The sequence below is a fragment of the Hippopotamus amphibius genome, chromosome 17 (assembly GCF_030028045.1).
Source record: "Hippopotamus amphibius kiboko isolate mHipAmp2 chromosome 17, mHipAmp2.hap2, whole genome shotgun sequence".
NCBI classification, from domain to species: Eukaryota; Metazoa; Chordata; class Mammalia; order Artiodactyla; family Hippopotamidae; genus Hippopotamus; species Hippopotamus amphibius.
Genome location: NC_080202.1, coordinates 15,186,573 through 15,208,022, shown reverse-complemented (window position 1 = coordinate 15,208,022; position 21,450 = coordinate 15,186,573). Strand labels below are relative to the sequence as shown.

Sequence of the window (21,450 nt, the reverse complement as noted above, 5' to 3'; positions counted from 1 at the left end):
GGTGTAAGGCCATGGATATAAGAGATTGGAAATAAGGCTCTCTTTGAACTCAGAACCCACTGGTACACTATCACAAAATGTGTGTGCCCCAGAATCACCAAAGTAAATCATTATCGCTTAAAATAAAGTAGACTGCAAAGAAAAGTCACTCCCCCCTCCTCCCCACCCCCAGAGATAGAAATTGAAACCATTTGCTTTATATCATTACCACCTAAAGATGAGAGGAAGAAGGTAAGGAATAGTGGTAAATTAGGGACACACAACCAAAGACATTCACTAAACATTTTTGTCTCTCAAGACTGTAAGGCTAAGATACTTTTCATGTTCTCTAGTTTTATGTGCTGAACTTTTAGAGTAGAACTGGATAAGATGTGTTTGTGATAACTCAAAGGGTAACTGGAGTGGGTTGTTTAAAAAGAGGTTTTCTCATCCTCCCTTCTGTGGTACCATACCTGTCATTAGAGGAGAAATCCATTCCTAGGACGATGCTTTCTTCAGTGTCTTGTCTACCGTTAGTTGAAACCACTACCATATAGCGTGTTCGATTCTGGTAAGTACTTTCTAATCTTACAGCCTGGAGGTTAACAGACAATAAAGAAATTAAGAAATTTAGAAGATCAATTTTAGATCATTCAAGCCTTTTTACATGAGCATTTTCAATTTATTTTTATTTATTTTATTTATTGGCTGCATTGGGTCTTCATTTGATGCGCGTGGGCTTTCTCTAGTTGTGGCGAATGGGGGCTACTCTTTGTTGCGGTGCACGGGCTTCTCATTGTGGTGGCTTCTCATGTTGTGGGGCACTGGCTCTAGGCATGCGGGCTTCAGTAGTTGTGGCACACGGGATCAGTAGCTGTGGCTCATGGGCTCTAGAGTGCATGCGAAGTGGTTGTGGCACATGGGATTTGTTGCTCTGCAGCATGTGGGATCTTCCCAGACCAGGGATTGAACCCATGTCCCCTGCATTGGCAGGCGGATTCTTAACCACTGCACCACCAGGGAAGTCCCTACATCAGCATTTTAAAGCATACTCAAGGAGACAGCAAAGCCAGTACTCAGGAAACCTAAATTCAAATCCCAGCTCATGTATTAACTACGAAACCTTCAGGAAGTTAACAAGAGGGAGATATAATAATACCTATTCCACTGGGTTGTAAAAATCATATGAAATAATGCATGTAAAGTACAGTGCCTGGCACATACTAAACGCTCAATAAATATTTGCTATTAGGATAACTTACAATAATAACAATTATCAGGGCATGCTCTAAAGATCTAAGAGTGGAATGTGAGGTATATGAATGTGAGCACCTGACTCACAGATCCAAGTCCCACAAACAATTGTAATACGAAGCAAAGTTTAACATCTAAGAGGAGTATGCTCTATGGAATTCTTACAGATTATACACTACAAGATTTTTCTTCTTCAGTTTCAAATATCAGAAGTTTATATTATTTTTGTCAAAATGATATTTTAAAAGGGCCTTCAGAAAATTCAAATATGCACATGGCGTTAGATGATATTAATGATTTATTGTTAGTGTGATAATGGCATTGTGGTTATGCCTTTTTCTTAAATATCTGGAGTGAGATGACATGATGCCCAAGTTTTACTTTAAGATCTTCCAACAATGGGAAGCAAAAGATATTCTTCAGTAGGTGAAAGGATAAACTGCGGTAAACCCAGATAATGGAATATTACTCAGTGCTGAAAAGAAATGACTATCAAGCCATTTAGAAAAGATATGGAGGAATCTTACATGCATATTACTAAGTGAAAGAAGCTAATGTGAAGAGGCTAGATAGATACTGTATGATTCCAACTCCATGACATTCTGGAAAAGGCAAAACTATGAAGTCAGTAAAAAAACTAGTTGCCAGGGTTAGGGAAGCACCAGGATTTTTAGGGCAGTGAAATCACTCTGTATGATACTCAATGGATACATGATGCCATTACACATTTGTCAAAACCCATAACATGTACAACAGTTAAGAGTGGACCCTAATGTAACTATAGACTTTGATTAATAATGATGTGTCAACGTAAGTCCATCAATTGTAACAAATGTTCAGCTCTTGTGGGAGCCGGTGATAATGGGGGAGGCTATGCATGAATGGAAATAGAGGGTAAGTGGGAAGTCTCTGTACCTTCTGCTCAGTTTTACTGTGAACCTAAAACTGTTCTAAAAAATAAAGTCTATTAAAAAAATTGGCTAAGAGGGTAGATCTTTTGTTAACTGTCGCCATCATCATCATCATCGTCGTCATCCTGAGCAGGAAGAGGAGGGAGGGAGGGTTGGAGGAAACTGTTAGAGGTGATGACTATGTCTATATGACATACACTGTGGTGATGGTTCACAGGTAGAGATTTATCGCTAAACTAATCCAGCCGTATATATTAAATATGTACAACTTTTCGTATGTCAATCATACCTCAATAAAGTGGTTTAAAAAAAGTTCCAGCAAAGAAAGAATAAAAAGGAGGGAGGGGATAAATGAAAGAAATCTGGCAAAATGTTGATGGTTATTAAAGTTGGGTAGTGGGTTCATGCAGATATATTTTCTACTTTACATGTTTGGGAATTTTCTTAATAAGAACGCTCAAAAAGATATTTATAAATCTTAAAAATAGGGCTTCCTAGGTGGCACAGTGGTTGAGAATCTGCCTGCCAATGCAGGGACACGGGTTCGATCCCTGGGCCAGGAAGATCCCACATGCCGCAGAGCAACTAAGCCCATGCGCGACAACTATTGAGCCCATGTGCTGCAACTACTGAAGCCCATGTGCCTAGAGCCCGAGCTCCACAACAAGAGAAGCCACGGCAATGAGGAGCCCGCGCACCACAATGAAGAGTAGCCCCCACTCACTGCAACTAAAAAGAAAGCCCAGGCACAGCAAAAAAGACCCAACACAGCCAATCAAATAAATATTAAAAAAAAACAAAAGTAAAAATAAAAAAGTAAAATGGCTTCTAGTCAATATTCATTCAATATCTATAAAACTCTATATCTACAGTGTATATCATCAGAGCAGCCATGAGGATTCACCGGTGGAAGAGAGTGATATGGTTCCTGCTCTCATGGAGTGTACAGTCTAGACTACTCTTCTTTTTATCTGTTAATAAAAAGCCAGGAAGATGTGCACTGGAGGCAATTTCCTCTGTATAAAATACTCCCCCACCCCCATTCCTTATCTCAGAAGAGAAACCATTTCAATTCTATCACCTGGCTCAAGAACTGTCACAAATTTGACAGAAATTTCTATCTGAAATTCTTTCAGCGCTGCTCTTCTTGGAGTCTCCTCCTTCATTCTGTCACTATTCCAAAAGTGGCCAGGCAAAGAAAAAAAGACATCAAATGACCCACCTAGCAAGGCAGAGGTGAGTCTCTCTTGGCTATCTTTTCCCTCTATTCTGATACTCCTAGTAAAAGCTACTTGTAAGCACAAACACCAAAGTAGGTACACTAAGCTTGTTTCTAATAAGAGCTGATATACCAAGAATGTAATTCCCACTATACTAACTCCATGTACTAGGCAGAGAGCTGTACTGCTGACTTTTATGTTCCTTGAAATAACAGAACATTTCAAACCAAATTCATTTGTGAGAAGCTAAGAGGAACTAATATTTAAACCGACAAAGGTCTAGCCCTATTTGACTGGGACCAAGTGAGCATTATATACGTAGAGCTATGAATAGTAGTAAATGCACATGAGCAGGGCTGAGAGGCAGCACAGACTCTATGATTCTAGAAACACTCAAAAAAAAATTAAACTAACCAAAAACCTGGTGCAGGTAAACTAGAATTTCTCATAAACAAGATCTCAGATATTATTACATATCTAAACATGGCCTTGCTTTGGCAAGCTCTGATGTAACTGTTCAAGTTTCCTGAATATGTATATTAGAGGCCTTTTATCTTGTCAAAGCTCTGAGAATTTCTGGAAAGGTTCACATGTAAATGGCATGGAAACAACTGAACTGTGCTTCTGATCATGTATCTACAACTACTACACCAACTAGTGGGACTGACTGGATAAACTGAATCTGATAAAGGTAAAAACAAAAACAAACAAATAAACAACCTCCATATATATTACCTACTACGCAAATTTTCAGGCCAAGTTAGCAGGTGGGTAGCAAGTTTCTTTGTGGTATTCAAATAAAACATTAGTGTCTCTCTTTTAAAAGTGAGATATATATATGTTTGTTCATCTATGTATCTATTTAAAATATAAAGACCATTTCAATGTTTGGCCCTCCCTTGCTTAATGTAATCAGAACAGAAGATAAACCTCATGGGAAAGGCCCCAGTCATCTCACACTGATTTAGGCTTGAGTAACTGGCACATCACAGATTCATTCCACTTTAAGCTTCTTAGATGGAAGAATAGCACTTAGAGGTCTTGGGATTTGATCACGAACCTCTAGGTAGTACCTACAGTTATTACTAAATTTTTACTAAACGGAAGTGGAGCTTTAATCAGGGGCTCAAGAGCCATGACATTAATTTCACACCCACGTCCTAATTAGAAGGACGAGATCAAATTTCTTTATAAATTTTTTTTTTGCAATGCCAGGGGATGGACCTGAGGCTTCAAAATTCCCTTTAAGCTTCAAAATTCTAGATTAATGAAATAAATAAAAATTTAAGAGCCAAAGCATAGAGAAAAAACTAATACCCACCCTGGTTTGAGGTCTATTTCACTCCTGTGTTGGGGATAAGATTAACAAAATCTAGTAATCTAATTCATTAAACCAATCAGAGAAATGGAATTTAAAGTGGCAGTTTGCACATAATACCTTAATATTAGAATTGTCAGCAATTCGAATGTTTCCTCACTTTCCACAACTTACATGGAATAGGTGACTGGTATAAGACAACGATACAGATGCATCTGATTAAAGTTCCCATTGAAAGGGATACTACTGAAGTATACTGAAGGATACTACTGAAGGGATACTACCTGTTTTCAAAGCTCATCTATCAAAGAATGTTAAAACTTCCCTCATTTAAATGCTTAATCTGATTTATAAGCAGTTCAAAAACTGATATAATAACTTCTCTCCTCAACATCATCTGACATCAGGAAATACTCCTCTTTAAGTTTACACTGCACCTTTGCCTTTAATCTCTTTCCACCAAGAGTCTTACATCATGTCCCTGCATGCAATGTTTATCCTAAGGGAAGCCACATTATAAAGTCCCAATGTCTAGACAGGCAGCTCATCCAATCCATCAGAAAGAAAGGTTTCAAAAGTATGTAAATATTAAATTCTAGCCAAAAGAACAGAGAGAAGTTCTGTTTTAATATCTAAAATTAAAACAGACTTCAGATGTGACACTAATGAACTAAAGAACACTGTTTTCAAAAGAAATAGAGCCTGAGGGAGTCTCTGGATTTTATTATTTTTAAAAATCTCTATAAAATTCTAAAAAAAAAAAAAAAAACCTAAAAACCCTACGGGGGTACTTCCCTGACAGTCCAGTGGTTAAAACTCTGCCCTTCCAATGCAGAGGGCGGGGGTTCGATCCCTGGTCGGAACTAAGATCCCATATGCCATGGGGTGCGGCCAAGAAAACCAAACCAAACCAAACAAAAGAAAAACAAACCCTATGACTTACATCTGTGTAGCCATTTAAAACAGATCTATTTACTGACACGGAAAGATACCTACAGGAAGGTCTGACAAAAGCAGGTTGTAAAACAACATGTATATTTTCATCTTTTTGTGAAAAGAAAAAAAAAAAGGATAAAAAAGGCACTCTCTGACCTGATACATTTCTTTTCTTTCACTTCTGAGCTCAGATCAAGTGCAGAAACCTTAACAGTTATAAAGGTCAGTAGTAAAACCTTTCCATCACTGCTCACAACTGATTAGCTTTTCATACACATACTGCCCCTCCCCCCAATCCCACTCAACCACTGACAAGTCTTCGGTAATCCACTCACTTTATAAGCACATACACCCCAGACATAATCCCTTACTGTTTTAAATTACTTTATACTTTTGCATCTCAGTACTACAGAGATCATGCATTAGATAGACTGCAAGCTTTTCTGATGCTCAGATTTGGCTATTTTCATCACTGACCCAGTTCAGTAAGAGCAGATCCCAAAAAACTGGACACATGCTCTTAAACATACACTTAAGACTAGAAGGATACTCATCCAAATAGTAAGAATGGTTTTCTTGGAGTATAGGATACAAAGTGATTTTTACTTTGTTCTCTATGCCTTTCTGTACTGTCTGATTAAAAAAAAAAAAACCCATTTTCTTTTTGGAAAAAAAAAAATCAATGTACTGTAACAAAACCAAAAAACTCAGTTTCTTAAACTCTCCTGCAAATTACTCAAAAACACCTCCTAGTACCTTGTCAGTACCTCACACCTAGTTAAAAACATTAGCTGAAGGTACTTTAAATGTTAGGAAAGTTCTTAATTTCCCAGTCTATTTTTTTTAATTAAATGAGTCTTTGATAATGTGCAAGAGTACTATAAAACCACTGTCTTCATCAGCTACAGTTTTCCTAAGTACTAAAGTTAATGCTTAAGACTGTATTTACAACGCAGAGCTTCCCTGAGGAAAAATTAGTCTTATTTTTAATGCTAAAGCAAAATGTGGAATTTAGTGCCTCTATTTGTTGTTGGGTTATTAAAAAAAATAAAAGCAGGAATTTCAGTTGACTATCAAACTTTAACCTTATGCACAATCCCCAGGATGAGAGTTTCAGCATTTCAAATTTAACTCAAAACAAAAGGCTTTGCTTTGAGTCTACAAATGCTCCTTTCAGTTAGAAAAGTGCTAATTTGTCCAAAGTCACACAATGTATTCACTCATTTTCTTGAAGATGACTCACTCAATAATTTGAAACATAATGACTATGTGTTTGTAACAATTCAAAACAACTGCTGTAAAATGGCTTGTCACTTGAACTCTGGATTAATTCAAAGGCATCAGTTACATTGTTTGAATTTATATTTTATAAATCTAAAGCAGCTGAAGCTGCATATTTTAACAGGAAAGAAAAAAATTTAATTGCCAATTCTGCCTTCCTAACTGCTCCCTTATGCTTTCCAAAGGCTCTTGTGGTTGACATTATTCTAACATTGAGAGGTGCAATCCAAACTCTGAAATTTTATTAATAAGAAGAAGATAAAGCGAGTGACAGGCCTCAGCTTTAGCGCTACCAAAGCACACAATTTTGGGTAACTACCCACAAATTTCTGTTTCTATTTCTAATATATGCAAGTGACCATTTTTAAGGGTTTTGAGGGGTTGTTCTCAAAGTGTGATTCCTGGACCAGCAGCAGCATCACTTGAAAACTTGTTGAAAATGTAAATTATCACTGCCTCCTTCTCCCCAAATCAAACTCTTCAGGTGGAGTCCAGCAAATGGCAGTTCACCAAAGCCCTGGAGGTGATCCTGATGTACTCTACAGTTTGAGCATCACTGCTTTAAAATACTAATGCTGTAAGAATTACATCCCCCTTTTTTTCACTTACAAGGAAGTGCTTAAGATCGAAGTCTATCAAGAAATAAAGACAAGATTTATGTAAGTATAATGCTACATTAGAAGTAGGATATAAAATAATTAAGGAAGGATTTCTTATTTCAATTCCTTTAAATTTCAAAGTGAGTTTCTCAAAAAAAATTAGTGGCCATGTCAAGAAGGCTATAGAGGCAGCATTCAAGAGGAAAAATGAGAGAATTTAAACACAGAATGAGTAATGTAATTACCATACAGTTCAGAAGGCTGATTATCAACTTTACAGTCATTCTTGTATTCTCATTCTGTCTCCTCCCAGACAGAAAGCAGAGATCAACTATTTGGGTCGCCACAGATACATTAAGTTCAATTTCCAAGTTACCACCTTAGCCCAGAAGGGCTCATCACCATGCACCTGGATTACTGCAAGAACCACCCAGTGGGCTGCCTGATTTAAGATGGCTGCCTCTTCCCCTCTAGTCTGTATTAGCTTCTGAGGAATCTTTCTTAAATACTGTACTGTCTCATGTATTTCTTGGCTCAAAAACCTGTAATGCTTCACTACAGCTTACTGAAGAGGTAGAGGTACTAAAGGTATTAAATATTAGAGGGTCAGATAGGCAATGTAAATGAGTGGAGTAGGCCATGTGAATATTAAATGGGTAGAAATACTTTTTACTTTACACAAAGAATCATACTCATCCCATTTTTATTTTCCTACTTTTATTAGATGCTCTACTATAAGAAAACAGTGAAGGAATGATAACAAATGGTGACACTTGGCTTTAGTGTGCAAGAGACAACAGAATATGTAGAAATTACAGTAAATTAAGAACCCTGGCCACATTGATACCCTCCCCCCACTAAGTCTAGCCAAGTTTTGCCATGTGAGAATAAGGTCCCAGTGTTGCCAAAATTCTTGATTTTTGAAGAAAAGTCCCAAGTCTGGATTTTTATGTGAAATCATCCAACTTTAAAATTCTGGCTCATTTAAAACAACAGCAACAAAAACCACTGTGTGGTCCAAACAAAACATATCTCTGGCCTGTGGACTGCCAGATTGAGACCTCTAGTTTGAAGCATTAAGTCCCTATTTGCCTGCTTTGTATTTGGTGTCTTAACTTCCCTGTAGTAACAACAGTCCCTATACTTAGGCAGCATTTTACACTCTTCGGTACGCTTTAGCGTCCATTTGATTCTCTCCACTGTGAGAGGTAGAAAAGAAATAAGGAAGCAGGCACAGACAGGCTAAGTGACTTGTCCGACATCACATGGCTGTCTCTAGGCCCAGGTCTCCTAACTCTGATACCAGCATAAACTTTTTTTGGCCCCTTTACTCTCTCCTTGTTCCTCTTATGTGTGCTTTTGCTTCAGTCACACCCTCATCTAGAATGACTGTCTTCTTTCTTTCTGCCAATCTCATCATCTTTCAAGACCCAGCTTAAGCTCTACTGTCTATATAAAACCTTCCTCAACTAGGCCCTCTAGTTCTCTTTTTTCTGAATTTTAATTGGTGTTATGGTCAATAACTTACGAACTGGTGCTCATCAAGTCTTGAACCATCAAATTATTTCACATCATTTCAGATTAACTCATATCCCCAATTACATTCTACACTCTTTGATAATGGGGACATGTCATTCTCCTTTTCTATTCCACATAGTTCCCAGCACTGTGTTGGGACATAAAAATGAACGTTTAATGTTTGCTATCTTAGACAGTCTTTTGAGGAAGAAAGTTACAATAATACCACTAACTTACCAGCCTGATGTTGTCTTCTGGGCGGAGTAATATGAACATTGCTTGGAGATGCTGTTGGAGATCACCTGGTGAAATTTACATAACAAAGGATAATTATTCTCCATTGTAATGTTAACAGAGAGGATTCCTTCTACCCTAATAACTTGTGTAAAAGAAAGTTCTGGGTCACTGAGGGACTCTAATTAGATACAGAAATTGAGTGTCTTAATAAGAATGGTAGACTGCATCTCTATACATTCACTTTTAAATCTAAGTATTTGCTTTGTGTTTAAGCTTTACTTGAAACCAATCACAGTTTTGTACCATGACTGATATTGATGAGAGCGATGGTGAGATCTGCTGGGCAGAGAAAGCGCTAGTTGTGCTTTCAGGCCTCCTGAAGCTGGAATCTAAGGAATCTTGAAATTGGGGTGTATGATATATAGTGTTAGAATTATCTCTAACTCTTAAAAAGCTAACCATTTTGCCATTCCTATTTCTGTAATTGTAATATTCAGTTGCACTTAAATCTTAGAAGAATTTTCGATTCCCTCCCTAGAATAATGTCAACAGCTAAAAATGATCTCCACATTAGTAGCTGATATTAAAAAGGCAGTACTTATTAAATACAGCAGTTCTCAAGGGATATATATTCTAGTGAACATATTATTAGGTGCTTTAAAATGGCCAATCATTATTTCAATCCTCACTTGTTTCTGTTTTTTTTTAATTTATTTATTATTTTTGGGGGGTACCCAAGTTCAATCATCTGTTTTTATACACATATCCCCATATTCCCTCCCTCCCTCAACTCCCCCCCACCTTGTTTTTATACATTCTATTAAACTAAGTTGAAATTTCTTTGTATTAAACTCTTATAGATTTCCTCATACTCCCTGTTCTGTACTAGGAAATCTAAAGCTTTGGCTAGTAGGAGCTAATTAGATAAGGTGCTGTCATAAATGGTGACAAAGAACAAAAAAATTTCACTCCTGCGTAACCCTTTTTTAGGTGTTAACGTGACTGACGTAGCCGCATAATCATGGATGCCAACGTAACCTGTTCTCATATTGGCCTCAGAATCTACACACATAATTTTCTTCCAGGTAACTTCATAGCTGTTAATTATGAGATGAAATACTGATATATGCAAGAAGTAGAGAGAGACAGGAAGAAAAAAAAAAATGGCCCTAAGACCCCACTCCAAGCACTACTGGCCTAAAGATCCAGCTGTCTTCTTAGACAGTCCGACAAAAGTCAGGGAGCCCTACCCCTACAGTAGAGCTTCTTACGCCAGCTAGATATGAGGAAGCTCAGGTTCGTTAGTGGTGAAAAGTACTGCCATGAACAAACTGGGTATTTTCTACTGGGAAACTGTCCTTCACAGAGACTAGCAGAGGCAATAGACCCATACCATTAAGATCCTTTTCCTACATTTTGTTTTTATGTACTTCACTGCTGGTAGCTAAGTTTTAGACTTCAGTTTCATTTTAAAGACTTTTGGTTGTTTCTCTTTAAAATGTTAGCAGACATTCACTTATAGTATCATTTTTTGTTATAAAACAGAACTTGGACATTATTAATGAAGCCCAGATAAAATTCTAACTTGTTCAAGAAACATGCATAAGAAAGTATAATTAGACAGAGTAAGCCCCTGATCTGCTCGCAATTCTGCCATCATCTTTCAGTTGCGGGCTCGGCCAAGGGAGCTCCAGCTCATGGGAAGCTCTGGCTCTGTGAGCTGCATTTATACTTACATTGCCTCATCTGTTCTGGTCTGGATCACAAATAAAGTCCATTCAGCTTGTGTTAAATCTGCTTTTCTTTTTGATATGGAGAAAGCTAAGTGAATAAGGTCAAGTAGAACCTGGGTGGCAGCTGAGTGTGGAAGTTTGACCAAAGAAGAAGACCAACCAGGGCCAGGAGCTTTAAAAGCCACTGACCTCACTTACCATTACATGCCACAGAGCAATTTGCCTAACATCTCAGTCAGACAAGCTGGATTTAAACCAATATTCTGTCTTCTTTTTACTGTAAGTGATAAATATCCACACCAAACAGAAACTCAAAGCTCAGCTAGGTCTACTTCCTCTGTGCATTCAAGTTTTGATGGTGAGGGGGGAGTGTCTCCCTCAACTCTGGTGGTTGGCATTGAAGAGGAAGGCTTTTAGGAAATATAATACAAAGCTGATTTTCCAAAGAGTTTTTTTGCCTGCCTCTTTTAAAAATATTCCATGGCTGAAGAATTTTGGTAGGAGGATAATACTATCCAATGGAATGGATTGTAATTCTGAGCTGCTACATTTGTAACTAGATGAAGGCCCAAACAAGAAGTAGGGCAGCCACTAAAATAGCTAAGATTATCTGGACTGGAGCTAAGCTCAACTACTGGCTCAATGGAACCCAGTATTTCTGGCTTTCACCTCTGACCTACACACTCAAGGTTTACAGTCTTCTTTGTTCTCTTCTTGGTAATTCCAATTTCTTCCACTCCTGGAGATAACATGTCATCCAATGGCATATTTTGGACAATAAGCAAACACTCTTTCTATAGCATTGATCAGGATTTCTCTGATCAATGCTATACAAAGGATTTCTTTGAGGATTATTGTCCTCAGGACAACAAACATTTTTTTCCCAAAAATAAAACAAAATAGGCCTACTGTTAGAAGAGAAGCATAAGGTTGATTTTTCTAAACTGTGGATATCCTATACCTGGAGTCCTCTTTCCCTAGACTAACTTTCTTCAATTCTTTCTTAACCTCATCACCACAGATGCACCTGACTTTAGAGCAGTCTAACATATGAAAATATTAAATGTGTACACTACTGTAAGTGGGTGTGATATAGTGATTTATAATAAGAAATATATATTTGGTCTTTGTCCAGTTCCTGGCACAGAGCTCTTAACATCATTGGAATTTCTTAAGTGATGGGAGCAACGAAGGTGTCTTTTGTTCTATTAATGATGTGACTCTATGAAAGCACCTAGGGATGGGGGCTGGTTGCCAGGGGAACCAACCGTGTGATTAGAGGGTTGGAACTTCCTTATCTGGGCAGGGGAGATGGGCTGTAAGTTGAATGGTTCACCAATAACCAATAATTCAATTAATCATGCCAATGTAATGTAGCCTCCACAAAAACCCATAAGGGCAGGGTTCAGGGTGCTTCCAGATTGGTGAACTCATGGAGATTTGGGGAGGTGTACATTCAGAGAGGGCATAGAAGCTCCATGCCTCTTCCCACACACTTTGCCCCATGTATCTCTTCCATCTGGCTGTTCCTGAGTTATATCCTTTTATAATAAGCCAGTAATCCAGTAAGTAAAATGTTTCTCTGAGTTCTGTGAGCTGCTCTAACAAATTAAACAAACCCAAGGAAGGGGTCATTGGAACTTCCAATCTATAGACAACCTGGACTTGTGATTGGTATCTGAAGTGGGGGATAAGGGGGACAGCCTTATACAACTGAGTCCTTAACCTGTGGAATCTGACACTATTTCCAGGTAGATAGTGTCAGAATTGAGTTGAATTGCAGGACACCTGGCTGGTTGCTGAGAACTGCTTGGATGTGTGGGGAAAAAAGCCTCACATTGGTATTGGGTACAGGATATTAGCAGGTTATTTTGAAATCAGAGTATTATACTCATCCTTAAGCGAACATTTATTTGAAGACGTCTTGTTTCTATAAAAGTCCTCTGATTTAATTTTCAGTCTTTTTAGCATGAACACAATCAAGAAGTAGACTCTGATAGTTAAGAACTAGTATTTTAATATGTGATATAAGTCCTGTTATCACAATAGTGACACTGAATTTACTTTATTTATATACCATATTAGTCTCCTTATAACATCACTAGAGAGCAGACAGAAAAAAAGTCATCTTTGGTTAACTGATTTTGCATACGATCTGAGGAAACATCTGAACAGCTTTTAGCTGATTACCAAAACCTTAATCGAGCTGTCACATAAGACTTTCATTAGCGTCTTTTTGTACCTTATTATTTTGCCAACAAAAATGTATTGAATATCTACTTCATGTATAAGGTATTCTGCTAAGTGCCAAAAAAAATGGTCTATGAGAGTAAAAGAAAGGTGATTACAGCAGAGTACAATACTTTCTTTCACTATTACAGAACTGTTGGAGAAACGGCAATGAGGTAGTCAGTCTTTTAGAACAAAACAAAAGGCAAAGAAACCAAGAAAAGGACTTGCATACGTGGAGCTTTACCTGCATGCTTATTGCGTCTATGGCTGATTCTTGGTGTGGACGAGCCATTTCCCCGTGGCAGAAAAAGGGCAGCACCTTTGACAGTTAGAAAGCTCTCGCTGATGCTATAAGGAAAAAGTAAAAATAAATAAATAAATAAACAAGTAATTTAAGGAAGAAAATCAAAGAGTAAGATGAAGATCGACTTTGGGATTATTTTCTCTTCCCTCTTCTAAAGTTCCAACCTCATGGGATGAAGTAAAAATAAAATCGAAAGAGACACTGATAAACAACAAGGTCCTACTGTATAGTGCAGGGAACTATATTCAATATCCTGTAATAAACCATGATGGGAAAGTATATGAAAAAGAATATATATATATATATTATATACATATATATATAAAAAAACTGAATCACTTTGCTGTACACCAGAAACTAATTGTAAATCAACTATACTTCAGTTAAAAAAAAAAAAAAAGAGAGAGAGAGACACTCTGGTTACTCACACAGTCCTGTCTACCATAGATAATTTTTCTGAAACAAAACTTACAATATTCTATATACATTACATGGTAGCAGTTAAGAGTGAAGGCTCTGGAAATACAAGGGTAAAGGCTCTGGAACCAGACTGCCTGGGTTTGAATTCTAGCTATGCTACTTCTTACCTGAGTGACTCTTAGGGGGCCTAAATTTCTTTATCTATTAAAACAGGGATTAATAAATAAATTGAGATTGTTGTGAGAAGTCAATAAGAATAAGAAGCTTCTTAGAGTGGTGCCCTTAACAAATATTAGTTTAACGACTAATAGAGCTAATAGATCTATGTTTGTCAATAATGGTGTTTCACTGGTGCTCTAATCAGATGTGAAATACGTTACGATACTTAGCTAGTAACAATAGATTCAAAGTTTGCATAAAAGATTTATATTTAAAATATACACACATCACACTAAAGTGTTACTCAAAATTTTACTTTCACAAACTTGCATTTCCACATGCTCTGAAAAGGAGTAGTGCACAGGAATTACGTTCAACCCATGGAGTTTGCCCTCCATGGTAACATCCTTCACGTGAATGATAGCTCAACGAGGTGGGTAACAATTTACTGCTCAGGACAGAGGCTATTCAAAATACAATTACCAGGAGACATCCATAGAAACTGTATCCGAATTATTTCATATCAAAGACAAAGCCTTTTGATGTTATCTACAGAATCTGAAAAGGATAGACCTTCTAAATCACTAATGACAAAGTTTAGAAAACACAATGAAGGATTTCAAGATTGCTTGTGAGTACGCCATTCTGTGTTAGCTAATGTATTGTAAATTACACTGCCCTGCCTACTCAACATTTCCACAATTCACATTTCAAATTTACATTGCCAAAATTAATCTCTAGAATCCCCTGCAAACTTGATCCCTAGCCTCATCCACCCAAGCTGTTTGGGACAAACATGTAACAGTCATCCTTGGTTTCTCTATTTCCAACAATATATATCGAATTCATCTGCAAGACCTATGCGATTTACTTTCAAATATATCTTGAATATGCCCATGTATCTCCATTACCACTCTGACAATGGTCCAGGGCACCACTGTTTTTCACTTAGACTACTGTTAAAAAGTTTTCTTTTAAGTGTTTTATTACAGAAAATTTCAAACATACACAAAAGAAGAGGCAATAATATATGAGCCCCCCATGTTCTCATACATTTCAGCTTTAATTCACGGCCAATCTTGTTTCTTCTATATCTTCACCTCTTTCGCCCTGTCCCTGAAGTGAAACTAATCCCAGACATTATATCAGCAAAAAGCCTCTAAACTGGTCTGTCTGCAATTCCTTCTGTATCACTGTTATCCACTTACCAAACAGCAACTAGAGCGCTTTAAAATAGACAGATATAAAAAAATAAAAAAAAATAAAATAAAATAGACAGATACATATCATATAATGTCACTTCCCTGCTTAAAACCCTCCAACAACTTCCCTTTGTATGTATAAATAAAACCTGAAGTCCTTAGCAGGGACCTCAAGGCCTTTTAACATCTGATAAGAAGTTACTTCTCTGGTCTTATACCATCTCCCCCTTTTGTTTACTATGATCTGGTTGCACTAGGCTTCCTTCTGTTTCTTCTACATTTCAGGCCCCTTCTCAGGGTTCTTGTGCTCTTTGTTTTCTACTTGGGACACTTTTTTCCTGGCCTGTCACTATTTAAGTCACAGCTTCAGTATCATCACCTCTCCCCTCATCCCAATCATACTCTAATCTGTTCTATTCTGCTTCCTTCAGGATATTGATCATAAACTAAAATTACATTTATTCACTTGTATACTCGATTGTGGTCATCTCCCTATGATAGAATGCTTCAACACTGGAAACAGTGCCAAGCACATCTTAGGAGCCTGACAGATATTTGATGGATAAATGAATTCATCCCAGGGGTTCCCCCCTCCCCATACTCTTTTATCTGACACATCACTGCAACAGGAACTGTAATTTAAGGACAAGAGAATAGGAATTCTGTAATCTCACAGGTAAAAAGTAATGATTACAGAATTCAATATATGTGGCAGATTACTGGACTGTAAAATACAAATGTTTGACAATAAATTAATTGATTAAATGAAGTTAAATCATCTCTATAATGTTGTCAGTTCCTGACTCAATTTTATCAATCATGTGACATGAAGCTGATAAACCTTTGAGGTAACTTGCTAAATAGACTGGAACATGCCTTCTAAAAACAAACATAAGACTCCACAGAGGCCACTTAAAAATTCTGCATGCTGGCTGGGAGGGGCTGACTTTTGTTTTGTTTTGTTTTCATCTTTAAATAAAGCATTGTGCTCTTGTGGTCTGTTGCACAAGTCTTGTCTCTTGTTACATTCGTGGTATGCACATGTCACCCTGCTGTGGGTCACTCTGTTTCACTCACATTACAGGAACAACCTAAAACAAAATGTCTGAGTGACAGGATGAGTGGGGTACACCACAGACAGGAAATGACATTCACACTTCTGCCAACACAGCAACTGTCTGCTTTACTAAATGAAAACATTTTAAAAATAAAGGCTAAATAGTCTACCTATCAGCAGGCAAGTTAACAGCTATGGGCACTTTGGTTTCCAGTACACAAAGTGGTCTCTACATCTACTAAAGAAGCATATTTGTTGACAGCTTATTTCAGTCATTCCTTCTCTGAGAAAAAGGTAGTTTCTCTCTGACAAACACACTGACTTCCTGATTTTTAGAGTGTTTGGAATATTGTTCTTAGATACATTTGTTGCTTATGCTGTAAAGCATGTTTCTTAAGTGTGTTCTTTAAAATGTACGTAGTGCTTTCACAAGTGGAGGGTTGGAGTGGAGGACAAGGGCCTTGGTTAAGTCAATGCTACCCGGAAAATGCCTGATTATAAAAGAAAAACCAGGAGTCAAAGTCACAATTGGTATAAGGGAAATGATGCCACTCCATTTGAATCATTTATACAAATCTCAACAAACTTTTCTGATACAACAAAATGCACAGCAGATCCAGCTGGGTCAGAAGACTACCCTAAGGTACAATCTAGGCCTCCAGAGAGTCAAGGCAGATACACTCTGGATGGTAAGATCAATCCTTTTTATTCTGTGGCCCTAGATTATGACTCCCCAGTTATCACAAAAGTGGCATAAACTGTTGGTCACAAGGGGACCAGGAATGAAAGTGTAGCTAATTACAAAAAATCTTTTTCATCACTGAAAAAAAGTCAAAGCTCTATAAATGCTATCAAAGATGGGATGGTAGCATGGTGGCATGGAAGTGAAAAAATAAAATCTGAAACCACCAGAGTTAGGAGGATCAATTACAACTTGAAAATTAAATGCTTCATTTGCATATGAAGAAATATGTAAATTTAATCACATGTACTTCAGTGTAAGGTAAAGGCTTGGTATATATCTTGCTAGAATAGCGAGTCTCATTTATGCAAATATTCGTCTTTCTGAAGCAGCTGGCTAAAGAGTCAATCAACAGAGAGTTGGTCTCTAATTTAAAATCTAGAAAGGTAGGTGAAAACTTTTACACGTTTTCTGAACTGACCAGTTCTCTAGGCCCTGGCCCAGGAAGGACTGTTCCAGTAAATTCTATGAAGCCATCTGTATGTGATTACAGATGCCCAAATTAAATACAAACCCTGGAGGACTTAAGAATCTCCACATTAAGGAAAACACAAGATAAAGAACACTCTCCGAATCTAAAGATGGAGAGTAATTAGCTGCTTAATGAGAAAACGACAAGGATCATCTTTCTAACACAGTGAAATTCTCCAGTCTTTATCAGAATACAATTGAAGAACATCTACTCTGCTCTTGCTGTAAGATCACTTGCTCAGCAAACGGCAAGTCATCCCTAGTTTGATATATGAACTGAGCTAATAACAGATAACTTGAGTAGATGCCAACTGTATGCCAGGCACTGAGCTAAGCACTTTACATCATTTCATTTAAGTTTCACAACAATCTTATGAAGTAGGTACTATTTTTTTACTCCCAATTTACACAAGAGACTGAGAGGCTCAGAGACGGTAAATTATCTGCCCAAGATTATACAGCTAGCTAGCAATCCTCTGAGCAAGGATTCAAACCAAGGTCTGACTTGAAAGCTCCTGCTCTGAATCATTCTCTACTATGCTGTTCTAGTTCTATGATATAGTTTATGAAAGATGAAACTCAATGTCTTCCCTACGGAACATAATTTAAAAGTAGGTACAAAAGTGAAGAAGGACTGAAATCCATTTAGATCTCAACTCTTCCCATTCCTTTTTTATTCCCCCTATCAAGGCCATGAACAGAAAGACTTTACTGAGGGGAATGAAGAACATCTGGCTAAGAGATGAATCCAGATGGGCTGGACAGTAGAGAAAAGAACTGGGAATGATAGTAGCATTTTAGCCTCAAAAACAGAGGAACGAGTACTCTGCTTTAAATAATTTGGGGAAGCACTCTGTGCCAATCCCTCCCAATCAAAAACACTTTCCAAAGCATGAAATTTGTTAACTGGTAGTTTCTTCTCAGGCAAATTGTAGAGGAGAAGGTCAACTAAGGGAAGAAAATACTTAACTGTTCTGAGGCCAGGGTGGTCATCCATGACCATCAGGAAGGTCAGGGAAACAAAACAAAGCAACAACACACCTGGCCAAACTGCTACATGTTAGTTTGACAGACATTTTTCTGTTTTACATATAACACACAGGATGAAATCAATCATTTACTATGGGAAATCAAGTTTCATAAAGTAGGTGTAATGCTTTTTACTTTAACATTAAAATGAAGAAAGTAGATTTTCATGTTTATAAGGTTTCTAATGCCAAACTCTTGAGTTTGGCATTTCTGCCTGAAGCCAAAATTCATAGGCAATTATTGTGTAATACTGACGGCACAAAATATAATTGCATAAGGTAGGCTAGTTAGCATTTATGTAAAATTCAAACACACATAATCTGAACTGTTATATTTTTATCTTGAAGAATATTTATTTATGGGAAACTTTCAAATACATTCCACTCTCCTAACAACACTCTTCCTTTCCTGATAAGCTTTCTCTGCTTATTTAGTTGTCTAATTTTCAGATTCAAGGTAGTAGGGCAGCTCTGTCAATCCCTTTAGGTGGAAAAGAATTCATGTCCCCACCCAGTGTGACACCATCACATAGAAAGGTAATTTCATAATAAAAAGTTTCAAATATCAGACCAGAGGCCAAAGGACTACAGAGCTATCAACACTAGTGCCTCCTGAAAAAGTCTGGCTAAATCCAAAAAACAGGAAGGACAAAGTCACTACTGTGCCTTGATAGATGAAACATGGCTACAAAAGTCAAAAGCACACTTCCAGGTAATGAGAAAAGTTTAATTCTGTAATCCTAAAGAAATTTTGATTACAACAGGAGAAAATCCAAACCCAAATATTGTATGCACTATTCCCTATAATTAAACAATCCCCACCCCATCTCCAACACACAGGCCATAAGTTCAAGTGACAATGTTTGAATGGCAATGAATACCTGGAACCCTCTTCCCTACCCACGGCATAAACTCCCAAACACATGCCTGTGAATGCAGGCAGCAGGAATTTTTCTCTCTTTTTTATCAGCAGACAAGCAGAGGCTGGGGTACATTAGTAAACCAATCACTGGCAAAGTAGAGAAGAGCTTAAGGCAGTTCTTATTCATTAACTGCAACCACCAGACCATTCTAGTTACAGCTAATCTTCCACTTAAACTCTGTTGCACAATGCCCAGCAGAACTACCTTCAGATACAGCTATTTCCGCCCCCCTTTCCTACTTTTCCACAAAGGAAAAAAAAAAAAAAAGGTCTGTTTGTTCACCGCTGAGGGACAAATTCCATCAGGACTAAACTTCCTGGTCCTTTCTCTACAGAGCATAATTTGGAGGGGGAAAACAACCCCAGAATATTCCTTTTCTTTTACTCATTTTGAATGTTCATTTACTGGTAAGATCTTGTAACTATTCCATTTTTTGCCTCAAACATGTGCATCTTAGAAATGTCCATATAGAAACACAATCTAGGATCAATAATTTTACCACTGGCCATACAATTCAACCTTTCAATTTCTACAGATGGGGGCACATCTGAGTTGACATTTCTGGTTTCTGGCTGTCTAGCAATAGAGCTCTCCTTTCTAATTTCACCCTAATCTCTTTCTGGGGAATCCCCCAAATGTGCCTGGTCATGGTAACCCTCCAACTCGGGAGCTGCAAGGGGCCTTGCAGGAAGCTGGCATGTGGTTTAGGCCTGGCCAGTTGGAAAGTCTCTTCTGAATCTCAGGCAAGTGACCCAAGTGAGTAGGGTGAGTGGGGGATGGTCACATTCACAGTGGAGACAGTAGCAAGGTATGGACCAATCTACAACTGCTCCCGGGCTTTCCTTGAATGCCCTTGGCTCCTGCCTGTTCTCTAAGTTTGGTCTTCTAGTCTCCCATCCATTAGGTAAGCTCTGACATCCTTCTAAGAAATATTTTGCTTAAGATAGTTAAAATTCATTTCTGAGCTTGCAACAGATAATCTGATACATCAACTGAAGTTCAGAGAATCGAGTAACTTGCCCCAAGTCACATGGCTGGATAGCAGTGGAGCACAGACTAAGGCCCATGTCATCTGAAACCCAGGGTGGCACTTTAACCCTTTATCCTAAATTAGAGGTTACCATAACAGGACATATTTGCCAACTTAATAATCTGAAGCAACCAGCAGTTAAAGAACACATCTGGTCAGTTCATCTAAAGAGAACAAAGGCAGGATTTCACAGCAAAGCCTAGTGTGATATTTGTTCTATTTTTCATGGTATCCTGAAAAAGTTCAGGTCTGGATAGGGAAATATTTAGACATACTCCCATGAGGCAAATACTTTCATGCTGTTTCTTAAAGTTGCTTCTTTTTTTTTCCTTTAATATGTTTGTTGGATCCTAAACATTGCTTTTAAAGAAAAAAATCAAAAACTAGATGCCAAAAACAAGAAGTAATAAGGAAGACCATAAGGCCTAGGCAGGAGGGCAAGAAAGCCTACATGGGAAAAGAAGTGGATACCTGCCCGGCCCTTGGTTCCTTTGCAGTCTTCTCTCAAACCAAAGGTGTTTCTTTCTAGATGCTGTCTGGTCACATACACACTTGACCTCCTTTCAGGGATTTAAAGTGTTTAGCTTTTGGTTTGGATTTTTTAAGTACTACAAAATAATGAAATGTCAGAGCTGGAGGGCCCTTAGAGAGGGTCTAGGTTATGGCTCCAACTGGAGCAGGTGGGCCTAATTCAGCACATTTTGTGAGACCAGCACAGATGTAAAATCATCTTTATTTGTGAATACCTTTGAGGGAAGCACCCACTCTCTCCAGCTCCTCTAGGCAGCCACCACCCTGGACTTATACTGAGCAGTCTGGCCACCAAACACTTCCTGAGTCTGAGTTAAGATTCAGAGACCAGAACTTCTCATGACACTATTGCCGCCTTCTAACTC

General features: G+C 37.9%; 1 protein-coding gene and 2 non-coding genes across 12 annotated transcripts in view; all 3 read right to left on the bottom strand.

The window, feature by feature from the left end:
• The window catches only part of SSH2 (slingshot protein phosphatase 2), a 226,038-nt gene that overhangs the window by 48,112 nt on the left and 156,476 nt on the right, over positions 1-21,450 (bottom strand). For 5 of the 10 annotated variants that reach the window (XM_057716369.1, XM_057716361.1, XM_057716363.1 and 2 more), the window contains 3 exons: positions 13,463-13,566; positions 9,254-9,318; positions 453-574 (listed from right to left, as the gene is read on the bottom strand). In XM_057716369.1, the coding sequence (XP_057572352.1) occupies positions 453-574; positions 9,254-9,292 (161 nt within the window). In that variant the 5' untranslated portion in view covers positions 9,293-9,318; positions 13,463-13,566. The remainder of the gene's footprint in view (positions 1-452; positions 575-9,253; positions 9,319-13,462; positions 13,567-21,450) is intronic. The other 5 variants (XM_057716365.1, XM_057716368.1, XM_057716364.1 and 2 more) reach the window with 1 other exon arrangement.
• Positions 5,801-5,870, bottom strand: LOC130841110 (small nucleolar RNA U2-30). The gene has a single exon (XR_009050151.1). It is a non-coding gene; the product is annotated as a small nucleolar RNA U2-30 (small nucleolar RNA).
• On the bottom strand, positions 6,017-6,096 carry LOC130841111 (small nucleolar RNA U2-19). Its single transcript, XR_009050152.1, has one exon. It is a non-coding gene; the product is annotated as a small nucleolar RNA U2-19 (small nucleolar RNA).